Source organism: Anolis sagrei, chromosome 4, assembly GCF_037176765.1.
Source record: "Anolis sagrei isolate rAnoSag1 chromosome 4, rAnoSag1.mat, whole genome shotgun sequence".
NCBI classification, from domain to species: domain Eukaryota; kingdom Metazoa; phylum Chordata; class Lepidosauria; order Squamata; family Dactyloidae; genus Anolis; species Anolis sagrei.
The window spans coordinates 126,324,246-126,350,654 of NC_090024.1; the positions used below are offsets into that span (position 1 = coordinate 126,324,246).

General features: G+C 41.0%; 2 protein-coding genes across 7 annotated transcripts in view; one reads left to right on the top strand and one right to left on the bottom strand.

Moving 5' to 3' along the window:
- Positions 1-15,060, top strand: part of TOR3A (torsin family 3 member A) — a 39,494-nt gene extending 24,434 nt beyond the window's left edge. For 2 of the 3 annotated variants that reach the window (XM_060774439.2, XM_060774438.2), the window contains one exon: positions 14,545-15,060. In XM_060774439.2, the coding sequence (XP_060630422.2) occupies positions 14,545-14,573 (29 nt within the window). In that variant the 3' untranslated portion in view covers positions 14,574-15,060. Of the gene's footprint in view, positions 1-829; positions 1,158-14,544 lie in introns of those variants that run through there. The other variant, XM_067467647.1, reaches the window with a different exon arrangement.
- Positions 4,038-26,409, bottom strand: part of ABL2 (ABL proto-oncogene 2, non-receptor tyrosine kinase) — a 60,494-nt gene continuing 38,122 nt past the window's right edge. For 2 of the 4 annotated variants that reach the window (XM_060774436.2, XM_067467646.1), the window contains exons 5-11: positions 25,891-25,975; positions 24,200-24,377; positions 22,422-22,606; positions 20,959-21,111; positions 17,537-17,626; positions 14,462-14,635; positions 4,038-10,534 (exon numbers count right to left, since the gene is read on the bottom strand). In XM_060774436.2, coding sequence (XP_060630419.2) covers positions 8,841-10,534; positions 14,462-14,635; positions 17,537-17,626; positions 20,959-21,111; positions 22,422-22,606; positions 24,200-24,377; positions 25,891-25,975 — 2,559 coding nt within the window. In that variant the 3' untranslated portion in view covers positions 4,038-8,840. Of the gene's footprint in view, positions 10,535-14,461; positions 14,717-17,536; positions 17,627-20,958; positions 21,112-22,421; positions 22,607-24,199; positions 24,378-25,890; positions 25,976-26,409 lie in introns of all 4 variants that reach the window. The other 2 variants (XM_060774435.2, XM_067467645.1) reach the window with 1 other exon arrangement.

Sequence of the window (26,409 nt, forward strand, 5' to 3'; positions counted from 1 at the left end):
TCTGGGAGTTGTAGGCCAAAACACCTGGGGACCCACCGGTTGAGAACCAAAGATCTACTGTGAGAAACAAGATTTTAACCAGTCTTGGCAATTTGTAGTTCATTTGTTTAATCACTAAACTACAAGTCTTGCCTTCTGACATTTAGCATTATTAAAATTGCAATTTCTTAATATGTGCCCTGAGAATGACTTATGTATTAATCTTTAGCACTTGGATGCATCAACAAACTGAACAGTTTCTACACTTACTGGTGCATTTGAATTAATCTTGCCTCTGTACCTGTATTTTATAATTGAGCCATGATGGTCAATTTATATATGAAAGTCATTAGCTGAAGCTTCAACTGACAAATGGCACCTAGTGTTTCAAGACTACATGTCACATGCAATTACCATAGAACTGCATTATGCCAAGAGCTGTACTGTTATTTCAGTTGTAAACATAGTAGCTTGACTCTTCAGTCACAATGGTGCCGGCCTTAGCTGCCACTTACCTGTTCAATTTATCAATTTCAGTTGCGCTAATTACAATATACCCACCAAATCTGCAGGATTTTGATCCATGATTTTAGCTATGATGGATTATTTCCCATTTTAGTAGATCATAGTGATGTGTGGGCAAGCTAAAGCATCTGCATTCACATTACCAATTAATAACAGGGGCATGATTGTCCAGGGTGTTTTTGTATCCTTGGCACATCCCAGCATTCTAGTCCCCACTCAATTTTGATTTGTATGATTTTAGGTTTCAATGAATGAACAAGAATGATTGACAACTGGGAAATAGAGGGAGAAAACATGGAGGCAGTGACAGACTTTGTATTTCTAGGTGCAAAGATTACTGCAGATGCAGACTGCAGCCAGGAAATCAGGAGACACTTACTTCTTGGGAGGAGAGCAATGCCCAATCTCAATAAAATAGTGAAGAGTAGAGACATCACACTGGCAATGAAGATCCGCATAGTTAAAGCAATGGTATTCCCCATAGTTGCCTATGGATGTTAGAGCTGGACCATAGGGAAGGTTGAGTGAAGGAAGATGGACGCTTTTGAACTGTAGTGTTGGAGAAAGGTTCTGAGTGCCTTGGACCGCCAGAAGATCCAACCAGTCCATACTTCAGGAAATAAAGCCCAACTGCTCATTGGAGGGAAGGATAGTAGAGGCCAAGGTGAAGTACTTTGGCCACATCATGAGGAGAAAGGAAATCTTAGAGAAGACATTATGCTGGGAAAATGGAGGGAAAAAGGAAGAGGGGCTGACCAAGGGCAAGATGGATGGATGGCATCCTTGATGTGACTGGCTTGACCTTGAAGGAACTGGGGGTGGTGATGGCCGACAGGGAGCTCTGGTGTGTACTGGCCCATGAGGTCACAAAGAGTCAGAAACGAATGAACAGCTTTCAATATTAGTTTTCCCTCTGCCATCACATTCTCTCTTCTATAGTATCTCAAGGGTTAATTCAACAATAAAAGCATCTGTCAAACTATTTGCCAATAAAATATTGCAACTTTTATTTAAAACAAAATGCAACTTGGCAAAAAATCTTTGTGGAACAGCCAGAGGTACCACCTCTAAGGGCCCTTATTTACATCAAGTTAACACTGTTTGCAGTTCACAGTCAGGCAATAGTGAGAATTTAAATTAGAAAAAAACCAAATATATTATAACAACAAATGAAAAACAAAACAAAGTAACAATTGACAACACTGGAAGAGTGGGTTCTTTAGTGTGATCAGCATGTTTTCGGTTTCAACAAAAACTTTCCTCAGTGATTTCAACTATTTGCTAATTAGCGTGCAGGGTTGATTAGAGTCCTGAAAAGACATTTCCCTGCCCCCTCCCTCCCTTTCCCTCCCCTGGATGCCCACCACTTGCACCACACACTCTTGGGCCATTTGGCCCTTGGCAACTACAGAGAAACTGGGCATTGGTAAGAGGTTGCCCTTCCTGGACACAAGGAAAGGCCGCATTCTCATCTGATGAGCATTCCTGAATATAGCTGTGCAGATTCAGTATTGAATTAAGAATGGGTCAGAAAGTGGTAGTTCATGAACCTATCTGGTACTTATCACATTCAGTGTTTCTCAGGCCTGCATTCTGAATCATGTGAAAAACTAGGATGATGTTGTCTGCTCAATGTTCAGAGCTCTGTGCTCCAAGATGGAACTAGAGGTGGTCAGTATGTTTCGTTACAGTTTAGGGCCAGTTTATATCAACCCAACAAAGGCAAATGTGAATCATTACATGGAGTGTTCCACTGAGGACATGACAGTACAGATCAGAAGAACAGGGAGAAAAGGCATGTCAGGGAGGCAAAGCTGACTCTTAACTCCCCTAAATATCAAGTTTTGAATGCTGAGAAAGGTGTCCCCCCCCCCAAAGATACCCCATCCCCCAAATAAATACCCTTCTCAGTACAGAGGAAATGATTAACCTTTGCATTCTACATGTATGCAGTGATCTTGGTTAGTGTGGCAGTATATTTGTCACTTTCAATAAGGAGATCATGAAGCCCTTTGTTCCTCCCCTCTCCTTTTGACAAACATTCAAATCAATAATAGAGCAAGGACTTCACACTACTGATGCCACTTCATCCAACCCTAGAAACTGTATAAACTTGTGGCTTTCCAGGTAAATACCTGTTTGGAATGATTTCCAAGCTTAGTGCTTTGATCATCTACTACAGATGATAAGATTTTAGAAATATCAAAACTTGCTGCCCATGAAAGCAGTCTCAGGCAGAGTGTCTATGTCATAGCATGCTGGTGCACATTGAAACCTTCCTGGTGAACATGTACATTATCTACATACCTGCAAGAGCAGAGGCATTTGTTAAAGTACTCCTTTAAACAACAGACCCCAATGACAACGGTGCCCTTGGCCAATTTTCTGTTGGCTGAAGCGTCCTGTGGAATCTGCTCAAAAATCTATTTCTCTAATTACAATTCCCTTCTTGTAACATGGTCTTGCATTGCATTTTGTGGGCACAATTTGAATTAAGAGGCAAGGCTCACTGCTGTAATTCCAGAAAATGCACGCAACGACAGCAGATCAGCCCTTCTTCCCAACTGTCCCATTAAAAGCATATGTTGAACTGGATACAAACTGCGCAAACCACAGATTTGTTCCTTACATTTCTAATGTGATGCTGCCGTAGGAATCATGTAAGAAAATACTAAAATGAAAAAAATGCGTAAATCTTATGATTAGTCAAAACTAAACAGTAGGGAAGCAATCCATGTCCACAAGACATACTTAAAATGATCCAGAAGCACAATTCACTCACCGGAGGGTTCCCACAAATGTTAAGCTTTGATCTCAACACCATGTCACGGATTGTACAAACTTCCAGCAAAACAGTGCAAATAGAACAGGCATTGGGTTGTTATAGGCTTTTTCGGGCTATATGGCCGTGGTCTAGAGGCATTCCCTCCTTATTTTCGGGCTCATATAGCCCAAAAAAACCTACAACAACCCAGTGATTCCGGCCATGAAAGCCTTCGACAATACATAGAACAGGCAATGGTTTCCTGGTCACAGTTTCATTTACAAAGATCTCACCTTAAAAAAAATACACGGCCTGTGATTTTAGCAGTGTTGCTGCCATGTATATTTTATCCACAATATCTCCTTCCCACCAGCCTTCATGGCCCCTCTTTATTTCTGCCATTAAACTATGATCCCATGCAAAGCTACCAAGAACACGGAATAAAGTCTAATAAGGTACAAAGGAAAGATACAGCTGAGGCATGAAAGTTGCTTGAAAGAGAAAAAAAGTGTCTTTCCCGATCGTGATTTGCCTTCGTATGGATTATCCAGATAAGATTAGGTAGACCCACCTAAAACGTTTTTGGCAACTAATGTCAAGATCATGATCAGCTCATTTCTGAAAGACCAAAGCAAGGATTTGACTTTAAAAAAAAAGACAACAGCCACTGAACAGAATGAAAAAAGGATGTATCCCTCAGATCCCTGTAGCAGCATACTGACAAAGGCAAAAGGAATCAAAGCACAGATTCAAGCATTTTTTTTAAAAAAAACATACATAATTTAGATAAGGCCTGCTTTCTCAACATGGCAGAAATGTCAAACTCTTGCATTGGCAGAAAGTGCACCTATGCCATGCATTTTGTGGCTGTTAAGAAAATGCAGCAGTTGAAAAAGATCTCTTCACAACTGTGTTATTACCATTCAAGAATTAACTATCTGGTTTCTCTCTTGGGAGCACTGGTGGTAAAAGGGATCAATGCAATCCATAACAACGCATTTTAAAATAATAGTTTATGGAGGAGCCTAGAACTCTGCACTGGATCTATAGATAGGGAATAGCAGAACTACTTTTGATCACAAAATACTCTTAAACCAAGGATGGAGAATGTGGCCTCTGAAGATTGGAGTATTGCAACACTTAGTTGAGGGATGATTGAAGGTTGAGTAGATCTGCACGGCCACATCTGTGCTTATATGGAAAACATGGGGAGCACCTGTATTAAGAGGCCTTGATTGCCATTTCAGAAATTACATGATACCCAGAACAAATATTTGCTCTTTTGAGAACAATCTATGTCTGTACTGCCTCTGCTTTGACTATATGGGATGAACCCAAGACACTCCCATCTGTTCTCTCTAAGACAGTGGTTCTCAACCTAGGGTCCCCAGATGTTTTTGGCCTACAACTCCCAGAAACCCCTGCCAGTTTACCAGCTGTTAGGATTTCTGGGAGTTGAAGGCCAAAAACATCTGGGGACCCCAGGTTGAGAACCACTGCTCTAAGAGCTTCTACTTACATTAACATCTTTCTTGGGTACTGCTTCATTATCTGGGCAGAGGCCACTAGAGAGAGAAGGCTATTTCATTTTACAGGGAGAATTGAAGGAGGAAAACTATTTCCCCCCCTTTCACTGGCTATTCCCCTTCCCCTCTTTGAATATCATAAAGGAGGGTTGTTTCCACGAGTGGGCATGGGTGGGTGGAGTAACAGGAAAACACGTGAAAATGGTTATACTCCTTCAACCCACAGTCCACCACCATAAAATGAAGTATTCTTCCCTCTCTATCGCCCCTTGTGGCCTCTGCCCAGATAATGGAACAGTGTCCTTTCTTGCAACCTTTTAATTTTGTCCAAGTTAGTTATTAAATAATTGAATAAAATGATTTAAAAAGTGATTTTCAGACACTACATGTCACTGACTATGATGAAGAGGGATACTGAACTACAGGGTGCAGCAGCATAACTTCTTTTAAAAATGTGCGCCATTTAATCAGTTGAAGACGTAGCGGAGCGCTAGTGGTCTCGCTCGAGAGGCGAGAGCATAAAGTTTTATCCTGACACAGTTCAGTCGCCATCATGCGTTGGAACAGGGAGGAGCGTGCTTTTGCCGTTGAGACCTACTTTTCGAGCAGATTTGGAGTGGCCGGCCCACTCTCCAGATTTGGCCCCTTGTAATTTTTTTCTATGGGGTTTTTTGAAATCCCGTGTTTATGTGAACCGTCCAAGGACCCTACAAGATTTGAAGACCAACATCCAGGAAGAAATTGCCAACGTTAACGCCTGCTATGCTGGCAAGGGTCATGACAAACACCAGAAATCAGTTTACTCAGTGTATAGAGAATGGGGGACGTCACCTACCTAATTTGATCTTCAAAACTACGTAAAACAAAACTTTAGGTATGCGCCTACATTATAACTTTTTTTTCTGATTCATACGAGTTTTATTAAGTTTTGAAAAAAGGAAGTTATGCTGCTGCATCCTGTATAACGGTTGTGTTTGGAATGAACCAGAAGAAAAGTTCTACTTCCGTAATTCCAAGAAACATCACAGAGGTCAGGATGACATGCTGTTGTACTGTAACTAGGCATCCAACAATTGCAGATGTTAGACAACATGTGGCAGATACATTTGAACTACAGAAAACTAGTTCATAATTATGCACTAGGGAAGTCCCCCCGCCACACATATACACTAATAGCAACCTCAATTCTCTGGGTGTTCTTACTGAATCAAAATGATAGTGCCAACACACACAAGAGAGAAGTTTCCATAATTTCCACAATTAAAAAAAAATCCATACTTGGGGGGAGGGGGTCAAAAGAAAACCCATAAACAGTCCAATGAGGACAGAGCATGCTCAGTGACCAGGGAATGATGAAAGACTGTTTGGGAAGTGGGGTTAGTGGGAATGGGAGGGTATGAGACCCTGAAACCAAGCATTGCCCAGTGAGGCGCTCTTCCAAGACACTGCTTTTCTTTTCCTAGATCCTCAGGGAAAGTTTACAACTCAGGAGAGAAATGCAGGGGATCAATGGAAGGAGAAATATTCAGGACACTGTTTCCTGTCAGTTATTTTTCATTTCATGCATATAGTTTGTACCCAGTCATCCAAACCTTCATGTGCCCAGTTTTAATTCAGTGAGCCTGCATTGTAAAGCAATCTGGTCCCTTTAATGTTTTACAACATCATGCACCTATTAGAGCAGTGGTTCTCAACCTGTGGGTCTCCAGATGTTGTGGCCTACAACTCCCAGAAATCCAAGCCAGTTTACTAGCTGTTAGGGTTTCTGGGAGGAGAAAGTCAAAACATCTGGGGACACAGGTTGAGAACCACTATATTAGAGCAACAAATAATTTGTCAGAGTTGATGCCATTCGAGTTCTCCAATAAACTCCCCAAAGTGTGGCAAATGTACAGGGGTTCAATATAAAAAATAAATTGCACAACATAAACATTATATCTCATCTCAATATTTTAAATAAAAATGTTATGTTTCATAAAGTTTAAGGTGCAGAGCAAATCAAACCTTGAAAATAGCTGACCGATCATGCTAACACAGACTAAGAAGGTAGTGATAAATGTGGCTGATTTTTTGAGTGTGCGATAAAAGGGGGTATATGGCTCCCAAACCAAAAATTCCTTCCTTCACCAGCAAGAATGTATTGGAAAGACACTTCGCCTGGAGCAAAAGACCCTTTCAGTGGATTCTGAGAACAAGCACTTCCTTCCCATGCCATATACATTATTCACCACAAAAAAAACCTTGACACGCTTTTAACCTTTCAGTGTAGCTAACTCAGCCGTAGCAAAAGACAAAAATACCACTTTGTGAGGGAACAGTTTTGACATGCTGTACTGGACGTAAGTGAGGTTTCATGTTCTTGTGTTTCTTAGAAGAGATGTCTCATGAATAGCAGCATACTGTAGACTTTACATATACTTCTATAAATTAAATCAAACAGAGAGATATTATGTGGGTATTGTCAAAAGCGAGGATTTCCTGAGGGGAGTGGATGAATAGCTGAAATCAGAATGTGTAAGCAAGGCTTGTTTCTGATTTACTTGGCAGCAGTGGTTGGCATGATCGGGGGCATCACCCATCCCACCATACAGACATTTTGATACTGTAGGGATACTCAATTTGCCCTCGTCAGAAAGAGGTGCGACAGCAAAATGGGCACCTGCAACATGACAAACTATTGGTCTGAAGGGAAAAATGTGTGCACACAGATCTCTACCAAATGAAGACCATCATCTCCCCCCACCTCCTGCATGAACTGAGCTCCATAACTTGCTATCCTTTACCACAATTTCAAGTGTACAAAGCAAAAGGGGGCAAACTCCCACCCTGCTACATTGTTCCCCTTCCAGTAATGCTACATAATGAAGGGCATTTCCTGGTAACCAAAATGTACTGGAATTCTGAACAGAGGAAAATATCTAGATTTGAGTAAGAATTGTGAATGTCACCACTGTTGCCCAATGGAGTTTCTGTAGACATTCTTGCCTTGGGTTCCCTTGACAACTATGGCTGGATTAAGATGGGCATTTGTTAAAAAGGAATGTAGAGAGCAGCAGTAGCAGCATTCTGCAGTGCCTTTGATCCAAGGGTGGCCCTTCAAGGCTTACTGAAGGAGAAGGAGCCAGTGTTACAGCAATCTTCAAAAACAGACAGAATTTAACAGCTTTTGGACACGTGCTGGTCAGTTTGTGCTACAGCTTCAAACCACTCAAGTGATTTCCAGAATAGACACCTATGCTACACTACCCAAAAGGTGATGATAGCCAGTGATGTGATTGTGTGAAATGCAAATCTGCCCAACTATCACTGCAGACGTTGTGAGCGAGTGAACGTGCGTGGTAAAAGAGGTGAGGACAATGACAAAAAGGGATGTGTTTCGTACATCAGCTCATCTTTTGTTTTTTTGTATCTCTGATTACAGCAGCAAGACGCACTGTGGAAGTTCTGCCAGGTGGGCTAGTGCATCAACTTCCCGAATTTCCATATACTGATTTAATGCAATGGGCCTTCCCCAAAATTAATTTATTCCCTCTTGAGAAGGTCCGTCAAAACTCCACTTTGAATGGAGCCTCTGAACTCGGGATCTCGGGAAGTGAAACATGCAGTAGTGCAGAAAAGAATCCCTGACCCCTCCATCAACAATTCTGGTCAGTTGGGTAACATCACAGGGCACAGCAGCCCTTCCCAAAACAAAGGCTCTGTTGTCCATGTGTCAACCTGCTGGACGAGAGCACAAGCTCCCCTTGTGCAGGTGCACTTTCCAGCCAGAGCAAATTCTTAACATTCTTCCCTTCTTGGCTGCAACCGCCTGACCCCTTGAGGCTTGGAACCCTCCCCTCCGTCCCATGTACTGAGATGAACCTGTAAACACGAGAGCTCAGTGATCTGAGGTACTTCACATAAAACTTACTCAAGTATCAGTCTCTCTTTTCAAAATCATCAATGGAGGAGAAAACACACGCGCACACACTAGAAGTAGTCATCCCGACACTTCTCCCTCCTCTTGGTGTACATTTTCCCCTCCTAACCAGATTATTTGACAGTAGCTACCTCTGGACAACATCACTGATTTCTTGAACACAAGACAATAAGTTATTAAGTACAGGACTCGCCCCAGGCACACTAGCAGCCGTCGAGGATACCTGCAGTTCCTGCAGGCTGAGTTCCAGTTTGCTCACAGCTTCCCGGAAGGCAAACTTGTTGCGTGTTTGGGGGATGCAGTCCACGTAGCCTGAGCAGTAATCTAAGAGCTGGTGACCAGTGTCCACCAGGTGGCTGTTTGTGGTGGGCTCTGCAATGGCACTTGAGAGAAGGTCTGCACATTCCAAGAGCGCCTCTTTGCTGATTTTGTCTGCTGAGATTCTCTCTGCTGTCTGTTTGGTCTTTCTCAGCGCGACTTTGGCTCCTGCCGTGCCGTTGGCCATTTTGGCAGGCGAGGTGGATGATAAGGACAGAGGCACTTGAGGCGGAGGCATAATGGGCCTTCCAGCTTTCCCACTCACAGGTGCCACTGCTGTCTTTTTGCTGCCCTCATTGGATCCCTGCCCCTGCTGGACCAGTGCTCCATTATTCAATTCGTCTGCTGCATCTGAGCAAGTGGGAGGCTGGTGAAGAAGCCTCATGATGGGTGGTGGTGGAGGAGCACATTTTGGTTTTATCCGTCTGGGCCTGTCACTGGAAGCAGTGGCCTGATGCTCGGATAAGAGCTTGAACCGATTCCCCTGAGAGTCTGTGCCAATGAGCTGCACTTCAGCTGGAGTATGCTTTAGAGTGGGTGAGATGAGGACGGGCACTTTGTGATTGTGAGTAGTTGGAAGCGAGACTGCAGCCTTGGCTGGAGAAGGCCAGCTTGTCTTCTCTTCACCTTCGACTGACCCTTGCCGTGTCCCACTGTTCTTCTCTTTGCTCTTCAGGCTTGCTGTTGCCGTTGATCCCAGACAATCTTTTTCTGAAATAGCCGCATCCACAGAAGAGGTCTTGGGGGGAACAGCTCCTCTTGACAGAAGTTTGGCTTTTGGTCTGTCTCTGGTCAAAGTGGAGACTTCTTCACACCTTTTAGAGAGCAGATCACTGGACTTGCCTGCGTTCTCCTCTGGCTGAGAGGAGGTGGATACTGTCCTCTCCAGCTGAACTTTGGATCTGTGGCAATTTCGGGGAAGGGTCATTGCCATTCTCTCTTGCTCAGGAAGACCTGAGGACATTGACGATGTCGAATTGGACCGAGGGAAAGGCTTTGACACTTCTTCAGCACCAGTGGGCCTTCCAGTGCGCAAGCCCAGTGTTTTTTTAATTAGCCGTGGAGTGAAGAAGCCTGAAAGGCCCGACCACCCGCTACCAGTGCTTCCACCACTACTAGTGCTCCCTCCACCACCATCCTCACCATAGAAGTTCCGCTGTGCAAAGCCCCCAACATAGCACTTGGACGAGCAAAGGGTCCCATCCTGCTGGGAGGAGGTAAATGAAAATCCATCAATGTGTTGCAAAGGGCCAGCTCCTGAAAAGTTGCCTGTCAACTCATACTTCTTGTGAGGTTGGTTTTCCATCTCACGGAATGAGCTGCTGCGTTTTGGAGGCGTGGGGGCATTTTTTTTCTTCATGAACGAGCTAAAGAAACCACCTTTTCTGTCTCTAGTAAAAGTTGTCTCTCTAGTGTCTTCAAGAAGGCCACTGGGGGACTTGTCTCTCTGCTTGCGAGGTAGTGCTGGAGATCCACTGGTCTGCTGTGTGCTTCTAATAAATCCTGGAGAAAGGGAGAGAGAATATATACTTGCCACTATGGAGTCAAGGTACTTATGCAGACTGGAACTATAATTCAACAAAGGAACACAAAGCAATTTGTCTAGTCTAGGTAGCCTTGCTGCACATTGTCAGGTGGCAATTACACAGTTTGGATTTTCCATAGATTTTAACAACAATGCAGAGCAAGGGTCCTCAAACTTTTTAAACAGGGGGCCAGGTCACAGTCCCTCAAACTGTTGGAGGGCCGGATTATAATTTGAAAAAAACATGAATGGATTCCAATGTAATTACCTTATTTGTAGTGCAAAAACCACTTAAAAACAATACAAATGAAGAACAATTTTAACAAATATAAACCTATTAGTATTTCAATGGGAAGTGTGGACCTGCTTTTGGCTGATGATATAGGATTGTTGTTGTGTGCTTTCAAGTCATTTCAGACTTCGGTTGACCCTGAACGAGGGCCGGGTAAGTGACCTTGGAGGGCCGTATCTGGCCCGCGGGCCTTAGTTGCAGAGAGACATATCAGAATCCCTGCACCTATCTTGCTTTTTATCCCACAGGAGAAAACTTGCAGACAGATATACTGTGCTTGTCATTTCTCACAGGAAAGACAGCAGTCTGGGGAATTATTTTAGCGGCCTCCACTTTTGAGATGTGGGAACCTTTATCATTTTCAACTCTATCCAGGTTTGCAGCCCAATGTTCTTTATCTACCTTGAACTGAATAACACCAGTGTCTCCTCTCATCTTTCTTCTTCCCTCATCACACATCACCTGTCCCCCAATATCCATTTCATTCTTCCCTGTACAGAGAAAATCATGGAGTGCTTTGTTTTTTCCTAAATACAGAAAAGCTGGCAACCAAGGGATCTCCATATCTGAGAGCTACTTCTTTACCATTTGCACTGGAAATGCAAATGGCGAAATGCACTGCATTCTCCAGCCTGTTGCCTAAGCTAATTCTTGTTTTCTGAAAAATGCAATGGTCACTATGAATGGAGTTCTGATCACAGATTTACCCAACCGTTTTTGGACATTCCGTTTTCCATAACATGGTGAAGAGGCAAGGAGACAGGCAGGGTTACAAATTTAGTTCAAGTAATTGACACTTGATGCTCAGGTGTCGGCGGTGGCTGAGAGAGCCTTTGCACTGTTAAAGCTTGTGCGCCAGCTGTGTCCTTACCTCGTGAAATCTGATCTGGCCAAGGTGGTCCATGCTCTAGTCACCTCTAGGTTGGATTATTGCAACACGTTCTATGTGGGGTTGCCCTTGAAGACGGACCGGAAACTATAGGTGGTCCAAAGATCAGCAGCCAGACTACTTATGGGAGCTGGTTATAGGGAGCAGGTTATATACCTCCCTGTTTAAACAGCTCCACTGGCTTCCAATAAGTTTCTGGTCCCAATTCAAGGTGCAGGTTATCACCTCTAAAGCCCTAAATGGTTCAGGACCTGCTTATCTCTGCGATCGCATCTTCCCCTATGAACCAGTGCGTACCCTGAGATCATCTGGAGAGGCACTGCTCTCTCCCTCTGCCATCTCAAATTCAGTTGGTGAGGACAAAGGAGAAGGCCTTCACAGTGGTGGCCCCCAGGCTCTGGAACTCCCTCCCTAGGGAGATCAACAGGCTCCTACTTTGTCCTCTTTTTGGAGACAACTAAAAACCTGGATGTTCTGGTGTGCTTTTGATTAAGCAGTCCACCAGTAATTTTCCTGTCCCTACTTACGTTAAGCACTTTATGTCGGCCCTCTTATCATCTACCTCAACACTTTTGATGACAGTTTTTCCAGCCCTGTCTACTTGATTGTTGTACTTTTCTTGCACTCCCTTCAGGATGTATTACACTCATTGTGCCTGAACCTCAGCTATGTTTTTTTCTCAGCCATAGTTTTGATGTTGGGTTATTGTAGTTTTTTTTGGGCTATATGGCCATGTTCTAGAGGCATTCTCTTCTGACGTTTCGCCTGCATCTATGGCAAGCATCCTCAGAGGTAGGATGCTTGCCATAGATGGTAGGATGCTTGCCATCCTACCTCACTACCTCTGAGGATGCAGGCGAAACGTCAGGAGAGAATGCCTCTAGAACATGGCCATATAGCCCAAAAAAACCTACAACAACCCAGTGATTCCGGCGATGAAAGCCTTCGACAATGTTTTGATGTTGTTTACGATTGTGATTGTTTTATATTTTCTCTGATGTTTTTAATTTTTTGTGTTTTTACCTGTAATTTTTTGGGCTTCTCCCATGTAAGCTGCCCCGAGTCCCCATGGGGAGATGGTTGGCAGGGTGTAAAAATAAAGTTATTATTATATTATATATTACTCCTGTGCCAGGACTATGAACGTAAGCTTACTTACAATTCTTAATTCTCCTTAAGCTTTTTAAAAATCTTGTCCCACCCCCATCTTTGCATATGAAGAACAGTCCAACATTTGACCGAGCACATTCAAAGTTGCCTCCTTTGCCCACAAAGACCAATTACTGTGTATACTTGAGTATAAGCCTAGTTTTTCAGACTCTTTTTTTAGGCTGAAAAAAATCCCCTCGGCTTATACTCGAGTCAAGGTTATTTATTATTTTACTCTGCTATTAGTATTATTTTTATTACATTTATTATTTTACTTTATTATTATTACATTTACATTATTTTACTGTATTATTATATTTATTGCATTTATTATTTTACTCTATTATTATTATTACATTACTGTCAGGTTTTACAATGTATTGCAATGTAATATAGCTGAGTCATGCACTGCTAATGGGCTTCTCTTGGGAATGCTGAGTCATGCATTAAATGTATATAGAACTTCATTTGGGGAATGTGTTCTGGCTTAGTCCAGGTGATTGTGAATGATGCAATCCTGGGTTTGAGTTGAGTCAATGAGTTGGGAACCAATCAGAGATTGCTATGTGTAATTGTATAGAATTGTATATAAGGAAGTCATGTACAGTGTATATTTCTCCTTGTGCTGTGATGTTGTTCGTCGAAGGCTATATGTAATTAAAAGAACCTGTCTGCTAAGACAAGATATAACTGTATGCTGTGGTAAGTTTGTAATATCATCTAGACTGGGGGAAAGACAATGGTAAAACTGACAATGGCAGGGCATGTGCCCAAGTGTCTGTAAAAGGTTCCAGAGTGACTGCAGGCTGTGGGAGCAGTTGACTGAAAATACTGTGCAGGAAGAGGCTACTGGGAAGTGCTGAAGTTGTGCAACTGATCTGCTGCTGAATTGTGAAGTTAATCCCAACATTTATTATTATTACTATTACTACTATTATTAAATTTCCATTATTTACTTTATTATTATTATTACATGTTATTACATTTATTATTAGGTAATAGGTAAGCACATTTACATTGAAGGAGGTTAGAATAATGGTTTAATTAGAGTTGGGCAGTCTTATCTTAAATTACAGTTTTGTGTAAATACTCAAAAACATTTAACCTAATGACGATTACCAGTAGCAGCTACATTTCTTACCCTTGGCTTATACTCGAGTCAATATGTTTCACCATTTTTTGTGTGTGGTGAAATTAGGTCCCTCAGCTTATATTTGGGTTGGCTTATACTCGAGTATATACGGTCTGTCTGCCAGGAGGATGGACAATGTATGAGGAACAGACTCCCTCTTTTCCTCAAAATCTCTCATATCTGCTACGGACAAGGTTGGGGGAATTTACCATTACGGCAGGGAAGGGAAAGTTTTGTGTCATGAGTAACAGTGTCAGTTTGTGCAACATCAGGCATCTCCAATGAAAGAACCAGCCCCCAAACGAAGAATGTGGTGCATTCAGCTCCTGATTAGTCCCGTCTTGGAATCAAGGCCTTCAAGGGCCAGAGTGTAAAAACCAGCTAACATGTTTATGAAAAAGCTGCATCTATATAGTCCTATATTTCTTGCTTATATCGCATACCTGGTGCAGAACTGGAAGGAGAATGTTCCACAGCTTCCTGGGTTCCTTCAATATTCTCTTTATTTTCTGCTTGTTTTTTCAAGGTCCGTGTCTTGGAAGGAAGCATGGGTAATCGGGGCAGATATGGAACTATGGATGAAGAGGAAGCTGTCCTTCCAAGTTCTTCTGCCACTTCTGTAAGAAACATCAGGGGAATAGTTGGAACAGAGAGCAGCAAGGGAAGAGGAAAGCAGATCTGGGTGCTAACGAGAGGCACTGGACAAGGGAAAAAGAAACATCACCGAGAGATTCAGCAAGCATAGAAAGGGATCAAGGTTAAGAATCTCAAAATGCCAAAACAGCAACACAGTTATGTTAGAGAAACAAAGATTTGGTACTCTTTCTCAGCAAAGCTCTAGTAGAATGCTCTACAAAGACTAAGCAGTTAAATATTATGGCTTTAATAGAAGCAAGCGATTTGTCCCGGTAGAAAGGCTATCGTTTGTTAATCCTTCTGAAAAGAGAATATACAAGTGGAATCATGTTTGGGCTCCTCGTGTTTTTAGGTCTTATGCAACAGGAGATAAAATTAGAAGGTTGTTGTATGTGTGCGTGAGAGAGAAAGAGAATATGCATGTGAATAGCATACATTCTGAATTAGGGTAGAGTGGGATAAATGCGGCTGCTCACACTTCTGTAGCTTGTGAAATGTTGGGTAAACAAGAGTTCGCTCTCTCTTAACCTTATCCCTTTTCTGGGCAAAATATGCATCATGTCTCAGAGAACATTCACTTTTTGTGACCATTTATTATTTATTTATTATAGGAGCCCCCGGTGGCGCAGTGGGTTAAACCCCTGTGCCGGCAGGACTGATGACCGACAGGTCGCAGGTTCAAATCCGGGGAGAAGCGGATGAGCTCCCTCTATCAGCTCCAGCTACTCATGCGGGGACATGAGAGAAGCCTCCCACAAGGATGATAAAAACATCAAATCATCTGGGCGTCCCCTGGGCAACGTCCTTGCAGACGACCAATTCCCTCACATCAGAAGCGACTTGCAGTTTCTCAAGTCGCTCCAGACATGACAAAAAAAATAATATTTATTTAAAACTTTTATATCCCGATCTTCTCAACCTCCGTAGAGGGATTCAGACAGCAAGGGTTCAATGCTAATAGTACAATCTAATAACAACATATAATAACAAGTTAAAATACATATCGATTAAAATTACAAATAAGCCAAATAGCCAATATAAAATCATGTCCAACTCAGTCCGTATGTGTGGTCGATAACTTTGTTCTGTAGCATTACTCTGGGAACGCTTCCTTCCATAGCCAGGATTTCACCAGCCTCCTGAAGGACAAGAGGGAGGAGGCAGATCTGATCTCAATCAGGAAAGAGTTCCATAGCCGAGGGGCCACCTCAGAAAAGGCCCTGTCTCTCGTTCCCGCCAGACGCGATTGTGAAAGTGGCGGGACCGAGAGCAGCGCCCCACCAGAAGATCTTAATTGTCTTGGTGGTTCATAGGGGAGAATACATTTGGACAGGTAAACCATATAGGGTTTTGTAGGTTAAAACCAGCACTTTGAATTGAGCTCGGAAGCTAGTTGGCAGCCAGTGGAGCTGGTGCAACGAAGGAGTTGTGCGCTCCCTGTACCCCGCTCCCGTTAGTAATCTGGCTGCCATTCTTACAAGTCTTTTCTTCTTCAAAACATGTTTAGTGTTAAAGATGAACAAGCACGAGCCATCGGCTCACATGCTCCCCCACCCCTTTCTAGTTTGTGAATTTAAGATCTTCTGAGGAGGCCCTGCTCTTAGTCCCGTCATCTTCACAGGTTCGGCTAGTGGGGACGAGAGACAGGGCCTTCTCAGCGGTGGCCCCTCGGCTGTGGAATGCCCTCCCCAGGGACATTAGATCGGCCCCCACCCTCTTATCATTTTGTAAAAGAGTCAAAACCTGGTTATTTGAGCAGGCTTTCCCAAATGCAGTGTAGCAGACAAACTCTGATCTCAGAATGGCTGGACAATGTGACTGGATAATGATTTTGTTAATGAAATGTGGAGGATTTATGTTTTTATTAGTGTTATTATTTAGTGATTTTTTAAGATCTATGTCTAAATGTTTTAACTGTTTTGTATTATTATGGCCATCGAATTGTGCCTCCTGTAAACATCAGTCGCCCCCGGGCTGAGAATGGCGGTATAGAAATATAGTAAATAAATAAATATAAATTGCAAGGGTTTCCCAGATTCAAATGTAATAAAACACGAGCAATGTTCTAAAGTTTCTCCTGCTGCATACAAGCAAAACAAAGAAAGAAAGAAAGAGTGTGCCAGCCCATGCTTCCACCTGCTTGTGCAGATTACCGTTTAGTGTTAGGCTGAAGGAGACAGAAATGTAGCATGCCCGTTTTCCAGTTAGAAATCAAGTTTAAAGAAAGATACAAGGAAAACTGTCAACTGCCGGAAAAGCATGGGAGAAAAGAATCACAGACCCATAAAGTTGCAAGACACAAAAGAGCCATCCAGGAATACACAATCCAATCATTCCCAATGGATAGCCACCCAGACTGTTTAAAAATATCCAGAGAAGGAGGCTCCACCACACTCCAAAGCACTATATTATACTGCCAAACAGCTCTTGCTGTAATATTTAGACAGAATATCTTTTTGTGTATTTTTAATCCATTGTTCTATTCTTATTTTTATTATTTATTTTATTTACAGTATTTATATACCGCTTTTCTTACCCCAGGGGGGACTCAAAGTGGTTTACACATAGATAATGGCAAAATTCAATGCCTTACGTTACACACCAATACGATGCCAATACAAACAATTACAGAAAACCACAATTAAACATAAATCATAATTAAAAACAATACATCAACAGCATTAAAACAATAATTCTTTGTCTCTGAAGCAATAGAAAACAAGCTTGCCTCTTTTGCAATGGGCATACATTTCAGCATTTTGTATCAGAAGAAGAAAAATAAGTTTGCATGGCAGGAGGTTGGACCTGCAGTCTTCCAACTCTAGGCCTCTTTGATCCTAAGTACAGAGCATTGAAAGTAAAGAAACAAAAAGAATTCTCACCTTCAGAGATGCTGGAATCATGGAACATGGTTTCAAAGGCTTGATGAGTCTCAGCAAATGAAGGCCTGTCTAGAGGGTTCCATTTCCAGCCTACCACATAACGGAAAATGCAGACATCACCCAGTGTGTGCAAGAAAAAAAAACCCAAACATTTGCTAGTAATTACAGAAACTTTATCACTATTCACACAGTGTGTATCACACAAGAAGGGCTGCTTCCACTGTTACTTTTAAATATATACTTTCAATATTTTTGAGAACCATGATTCCTTAAAACTGTTAAAGAAGCTTCTACGAATGTTATGTAGTGTAACCAACGAGTATCAATCTGGCTCAGAATTATTTTTACCAGGAAGAAACAAAGAGGAAAAAAATCCCATCTCCTCTCTACTATGTGATTCACTCATAATTTTTCCCATCCTTTTTCAGAAAAAGGTTTAGCTTCAATATGTAGGGAAAATATTTTATTTGTTCTCTTTCAACTCTGACTGTTGAGGTGTAGCAGAACTATATCCAGGATTTTAAACACATCTACCTATATAATGTCATTATAAACTAGCCATGATCAATAATCTATATAAATAAAAATGTAATGTTACATTCGGCCCGGCCCTAATTTTATTGTGTCATGGTGTACTGTTTCTATTGTTTACTGTTATTGCTTAATGTTTTGATTTGCTTTATAATGCTGTGTGTATTGTCATGTTGTTGTTTTATTGAGGCCTTGGCCTTTGTAAGCCACATCGAGTCCTTCGGGAGATGCTAGCGGGGTACAAATAAAGTTAATAATAAATAATAATAATAACATAACTCAAAAACAACTGGACGAATTGACACCAAATATGGACACAATACACCTATTAGGCCGATGAATGATCATCACTCATAAAAACACTGAAAAACACAGCAGAAGAGACTTAAAAAGCCAAAAAGCAAAAAACATTACAACGCATGTGCAAAACCACATATATACACATATACACAAATATATACACATATACACAAATATATACACATACATATGCATATACACACATAAAACACATATACACAGACGGCCACAGCAACGCGTGGCAGGGGATGCTAGTGCTTTAATAACTTCATGACTGGATTATGATAAAATGATCCCTACAAAGCCATCCTCAGAAAATGTTCTGAATAGTCTACTAGCACAGCATTTGGCTATGAAGCTACTATATGATGCAGGGAACCCTGAATGTATCACTGCAGTACTCTTGAATCTACACAATTACCTATTAATTTCTATGCACGACTTAAGATATTCATTCCGGAGTAGTTGGGATCTGGTGGATTTTTTTGCTTGTGGTACTAATTCTGTGGAACAATTTCCTAATCTCAGGATTGACGATCTTTAATTGCCAAATTAAGATTTAGCTTTTCAGAGAGGCCTTTGATGTGAACTGTTTTATATTCTTTTCTGCTTTTTATGAAAGAATATTTTCCTGTTTTCTTTTTTTCTGCTACTGTATATAGTTTTGATACTGTGAATGTTTATTCTTCTATACTCTGCTATCTCTTTACTAGTTTTATTAGATCTCATTATTTCAATGTTATTTTATGCACTTTTGTTTGGAAGAGAAGGGTATGTTTTGCAATAAATAAACATTGTACTTGACATGTGCAATCCCTTACCAATAATTTAAAAGAATAGATTTGCACTTTGCACTATTGTGACAGGAAAGGCCGATGATTTTACTGTCCTTCCTGCCATGACCCCATTCTTGTGAAATCACAGCCCAGTGCAGACATAAACCAGCATATACCTGGTCAAGGTTTCCCCCCTAAAACGTATCATTTTGTATTTATGTATTACCAATCTCAATAATTCTGTTGCCCAGCTTGGAAATCTATAAAGATCGATAAAGTTGGCAGTTTGTCAACCCAAACTCCAGATACAGTTTAAGTTCTTAGGAACCTTACTACTTTTTCTGGCTTTTGGGAGGACCCAGGGACTACTGTTCCTTTTGTAAATTTTAAGGTTTTGATCTCCTAAATAATGAATGTGTTGGGCTATATGGCCATGGTCTAGAGGCATTCTCTCCTGACGTTTCGCCTGCATCTCAGAGGATGCTTGCCATAGATGCAGGCGAAACGTCAGAAGAGAATGCCTCTAGACCATGGCCATATAGCCTGAAAAACCCTACAACAACCCAGTGATTCCGGCCATGAAAGCCTTTGGCAATAAATAGATGTGTTATTTTATGGTTGGCCATTTAAGAAAAGAAATACATGCCCAGGGAGCTACAGGGCAGATGCAGGAAAGGTATGCTCCCTTGGTCAGCAGTGCCCTCATAATAATAATAATAATAATAATAATAATAATAATAATTTATTTATATACCGCTCTACCTCTCTGAGGGGACTCAGGGTGGTTTCCAAACAGCAAAATCAAAACATACAGAGTCACAACATGATCAAAAAATAACCATAACAGCAACATAAGCATGAAATTACCTAACAACACATAATCTTAAAAGAAAAAAATCCTGCCTGCTCCTCATGTCTATTTGTTAGGGCATAGAAAAGCAATGGGTTAGAACAATTAAAAGGCTGGGTCAAGACTGATAGAGATTGAAATAAGATGGGACCAGCAGTACTGTAATAGGTAAAGTACTGTAATAGGTAAAACGACAAAAAGCAGGGACAAAAGCTATTTCCAGGGGCCTGTTAGGAGAATGACCAGGGTAATATGTAGGGGGCTAGGTCGTGTCCGGAGAGGGACTAGGCTGAGCTAGCACTGGTCTCTCTCGAAGATTTGCTGAAACCACCAAGTCTTCAAACTCTTACGAAAAGAGGGGAGGGATGGGGCCTGTCTTATTTCCCTTGGAAGGGCGTTCCAGAGGTGGGGGGCCATTACCGAAAAGGCCCTCTCACTTGTACCCACCAACCGTGCTTGTGACGGAGGTGGGAGCGAGAGGAGGGCCTCCCTGGAGGATCTTAAGATTTTGTGCCGGTTCATAGATGGAGATGCGATTGCAAAGATAGGCGGGGCCCGAACCACCTATCTTGCAAGTTTCCCAATGTTTTCAGCAGAAATACAACTTCTAGGATCTTTTCCACTGTCAGCATGAGGTCACAAACTGTGCTTTTCTTGAAGCTATTCAATCTACTGCATTAGGCATCATGGGTGTTTGTTGCACAGAAATCAGTGTCGGTAGACCACTCAATCCATTGCTCCTGTTATTTTATTTACAGAATATATAAACTAGTAACAGGTCTCCAGAAACCATTTGTGAACAAGGAAATGGTTGGGAACTACTAGGATTATTGACATTTATAGGTAAAACAATAAATGACAGCTGAGACAGTAGGACAGCAAGGCCTTCCTGTGCTACTACATTTCCTCTCATTACCTAATTTGTACTTTGCTTCCAGAAGTAAAAATAAGAACACAATACTCACATGCTCTCATGAGTTCATAGACCTTTGGGGGACAACCTTCAGGCTGTTCCATTCGATAGCCCTTTTCCAACAGATCATAAACCTGAGAGAGGTCAATGCCAGGATAGGGTGACATTCCATAGGTGGCAATCTCCCATAACAAGACTCCAAAAGCTGCAAATTAAACAATGTTATTTTAAGTCAGGTTCATTGATTACTAATTATAAGAGATAAAAATTATATGCTGAAGATAATTTTGGCTGATTTCATTTTTTGGATATGGCAACCTAACTTCGTTGAAATATATGAAGCCGTATCTACTAAGAAGACGGACAAAAACCAGGTAATACAATAGTTACAGCATTTTTTTCTAGCCTTTGGGGACTGGATCTTTGTTAAAACAAGGTAGGAAATTTGCCCACCAAAAAGTTTAAAAATTTAAGTTATAATTCAAAGTTACATTGGTCTTTGGGATCTGCACAGTGTTAACTAAACCATGGCTATCAAGTTACCGTATATACTTCAGTATAAACCAACCCGAATATAAGCCGAGGTGCCTAATTTTACCACAAAAAACTGGGAAATCTTATTAACTCAAGTATATGCCAAGGGTGGAAAATGCAGCAGCTGTGGGCCAATTTCAAAATAAAAAATAGATACCAATTAAAATTAAATTAATTGAGTCATCAGGAGGTGAAATGTTTCTGAATTTTAACATAAAACTATAATTTATGTCGAACTCTGATTAAACCATTATTCTAACCTTCTTCAGTGTAAATGTGCTTGTGTTGCCTTCCAATAATAATAAAAAGAGTAAAATAATAAATGCCATAAAAATAATAAGAGTAAAATAATGGAAATGTAATAATAACAGTAATAATAGAGTAAAATAACAAATGTAATAACAACAATATTAGTAATAATAATAGAATAAAATAATAAATGTAATAAAATAATAATGGAGTAATATAATGTAAATGTAATAATAATAGAGTAAAATAATACATGTAATAATAATAGAGGCCAAAAAATGTAATAAAACAATAATAAATAGAGAAAAATAAATGTAATAATAATAGAGTAAAATAATAAATGTAATAATGATAATAATAGAGTAAAATGTAAATGTAATAATAATAACAAATGGAGTAAAATATTAAATAATAAATAATACTAATAACAGAGTAAATATAAATAACCTTGACTCGAGTATACGTTGAGGGGGGCTTTTTGAGCCTAAAAAAGGGACTGAAAAACTAGGCTTATACTTGAGTATATACTGTATTACCCCTCGTTTTTGCTAACAATATGTATCAGCTACCTGAACACCTGGGAGGTGATCTGTCTTTGAGGCATTAGCCTTTGAACTGAGGTTTAGAGCCTACTGCAAGCCCCGCAAATACAGGTATTGACAACCCCACATTATAACTCTTATTTACACAACTAGAGGGACTCTATATATACAAATGTTTCTCTTGCCTTACCCCAAACATCTGATTTGATTGAGAATGTGTTGTAGGCCAGACTCTCAGGTGCTGTCCATTTGATAGGGAACTTTGCCCCGGCATGAGCTGTATATGTGTCTCCAGTCATCAGTCTGCTTAATCCAAAATCAGCCACTTTCACCACATGATTTTCTCCAACTAAACAATTACGAGCCGCAAGATCCCTGTACAAGCAAAACAATCACAAAATTACAATGAATAGTGTCAATCCAAAAGTAATGCACACATTTTTTTTAAAAAACCCCAATTTTATTCTACATTTTTGCTATTTATACAGTACATTGAGATGTGCTTTAAAAACAAAATGTCACTTTTCCACATAATCCCCATCCCTTTCAACAGCCTTACACCACCTTGGAACTAGAGCCTGTATACCTGCACGGTAAAACTCTGGATTGGCTCGTCTGACCCACTGTTCGGCTGCTGCTACAAGAGTATCATCATCTTCAAATGTTGTTCCATGCAGGGAGTTCTTCGATTTGCTAAATAGATAGTAGTTTGATGGTGACTAATTAGGACTATAAAGTGAATGTGGTAACTGTGCCCACCCAAGATTTTCTATCTCACACTGAGTTTGCCGACTGACATGTGGCTGGGCATTGTTGAGCAACAGCAAAACAACTTGTTTCCACCGGTGTGCATGCACACAATGCAGGCAAGCATGAACTTTATTAAGAGTTTCCACATACACTTCTGAATTAATGATGGTCCCTTTAGGCATGATGCCCACTAGCAGGACTCCTTCTGAATCCCAGAAGACAGTTGTCATGACTTGCTGAAGGTGTAACTTTGAATTTCTTTTTCTTGAGAGAATTCACATGATGCCACTCCATTGATAATCTCTTCATCTTTGGTTGAAAATGGTATATCCATATTTCATTTTCAGCCATGTTTCTTGAAAGAAATTTGTTTCCATCATTTTCATTCTAGCATTTGCTGCATATGGATTTTTCAGGTTTCCTTGTGTGCAACTGTTAACTTCCTCGAGACCCACATTGAACAGACCTTCTTCAACTGCAACTGTTTCAGTATTCTGCACACACTTGCTTCTCTAATGCCCAGTTGGAGTGACATTTCTTTAAGAGTTATACATATATCAACCTCCACGCTGTCAGTTCTTTGTGTGGTGTGTGGTCTGCTGCTTCATGGAGCATCCTGAATGTTGGCATGCCCTTTTTCACCAGATGACATGTGTGCCTAGAGACTTAACAGTACTGTGATTGACAGTGTCATCTCCATACACCTTACACAGTCTCCTGTGGATGCTCCCCACTGCCTCATTCTCACAAATCAGGAACTGCTATGACAATGCCATAAATAGGAGTGAGCTGAATTAAATTTGAATGGAAGTGCTAAGGATTCTTCCGTGCCCTCAAGCAAACAGTGCGTTACTTTTGGAGTGACCCTTGTAATAGTGACATCAAGATGCAAGATGTAGAAATGACTTAATAAATTTTGTCAATTGGGAAGTCTGAAAATTATGTTTATGATTATTATTAACACAACACATCATATGCATACATATACTGCTGGACTTAAACTTCCAAACAGTACTGTGGGTGGCGGGTTGTCTACGTATGTGTATGTGTATATGTCTGCAATATATATGGTTGGTGTATTATCTTTTTGAAATAAAATCTTAAAAATTGTTTTTTTTAAACTTCCAAACAGCCTGGCCACTTTTGTCCTAATAAAACACTGTCCTCCCCCACAAAAGTAACTTTTCTTCATTATAAAAATTAAGGTTTTCTTCTGACCTGTGGATGAAGTTCTTCTTCTCCAAGTACTCCATAGCAGAAGATATCTGGGTAGCCATATACAACAGGACAACAGCAGTCACCTCTTCCCGATTGCATTCACGCAGGTAATCCAGCAAGTTCCCAAAGGGCATGTATTCTGTCACTATGTAAAACGGGGGCTCCAGAGTACACACACCTGGCAGGGGAATGGAACAGTTTGTTAAGATATAAAATTTCCTAAAATATGGTAGTGAGAATACACAATCTCAAAGAAATTAAAGGAGCAATTTTATATTCTTCCTCCAGTGATAGAGAGAAGGATTTCCAGACTTCTCATCAATGAAACCAAAATGCATAGAGATGAAAAGAACCAGTTATCCCAACACAAGAAGTATGGCTGATAAAGATTTTTGAACTAGTTGAGATGGACAAACTGACTCAGTTCCAACCTGGGCTCTGGCTCTCCCACCTGGGTACTATGTCAATGAGCATGTGGGGGGGGGGGAGTGGATGGGGTAGCTGTGGCCTATAAAGACCACCTTAACCTGACCAGGCTACAGGGAGCCAACAACCTCCCTGTTGAAGCAGCTCCACTGGCTCCCAGTCTGTTTCTGGCCAAAATTCAAAGAGCTGGTTAAGACTTAGACCAGTGGTTCTCAACGTGTGAGTCTCGGGATATTTTGTTTATCAGCTGTTAGGATTTCTGGGAGTTGAAAGCCAAAACAGGTTGAGAACCACTGCCCTAGATGGTTCAGATCCAGGCTATTTGGCTGACTGCATCGCCTTGTTCGAACCTGCCTGGGCCCTGAGATCTTCAGGAGAGGCCCTTCTCTCAGTCCCACCTACATTCCAAGCTTGATTGGTGGGAACGAAAGAGCGTGCCTTCTTGGTGGCTACCCCTTGACTCTGGAACTCCTTGCTCAGGGAAGCCAGAATGGCCCCTTCCCTGCTGTCCTTCCGGCGGGAGGCTATAACATTTTTATTCAGATACTATTTTGGTATTTGTATACTGCATATTTTAAGTTATGTTGTAATACTTTTAATTGTGAGCTGCTTTGAGTCTCCGTACGGAGAGAGAAGGCGGGATATAAATAAACATAATAAACATAATAATAATATATGTTTTTGGCTGCCTGTCTGGTTTCTGGTTCCACTGATGTCCAGACACTGAATATAGCTCTAACACAGAGAGCTCAATTTGTGTAGCTCTAACCTGTAGTTCAATGATTCACATGGAACGCAAACAGCTACATAACTTGGGTCTGTGGGCTTTTTGCTTTGTATGAATGGCTTCATTGGGATCAATATGGGCCAAAAGGTTTCATTCTATGATAGTGCCACTTTCTGATTTCTAAGAACAGTTCTCTCTGACTGCATGACATTTCACTCCATTATGTGGGTTACCCAGACCTTCTTCGGGTTTTTCAGGAGGTTCACGAGCTGTCATGGGAAAAATCATGTGGGAAAGTCTGCTTCTGCCAGCTGACATACACACCTAAATCTGAATTCAACCCATTGTCCATGGTATGGCAGGCCAAGAAGGCATAATGACACTATATGGTCTCTGCATTCTAACTGAACTTAAGTACAAATTAAATACTATACCCAGCTGTCCTTGTAGTGCAATTCTGAGTACAAGTACGTTATTATGAACAGTAAAACTGAAAAAGAAAGCAGTACAAAATTGTTGTAATCAGGTGAACACTCACCCAATAACTGCACTAAATTTGGATGTTTGATTTCCTTCATAACAGAAGCTTCTTTCAAGAACTCTTCCACCTCCATAGTGTCTTCCTGAAAGGGACATAAGACATCTGTCCTTTTAATAATCACAATGAATTGTCTGGGGGGAAGGGGATCATAGGGAGTAGCATTTGAATAAAATAAATGCAACTTAATTATGAATCATACTACAAAATATATACCATATTTAATGCTATCATAAAATACCAAACTCAGAATTGTCCGTGCCATAAGTATTTTGGATTTCTGTGTTGGACTATAAAAACTTGGCAGGGAAAAACACTGACAAAAAGAATGTTAATACACTTGAGATATGTTGCTGAAAGATTTACAGATACCATGGACTGTTAAAAAGATAAATGAATGCCTCCAAGAGGAAATCAGGCCTAAACTCTCACAAGATGCCACAATGGCTAAACAGAGGCAACTGTAATTCAGCTATCTCTTGAGAAAATGTAAGTAATTGCAAAAATTGATAATGTTTG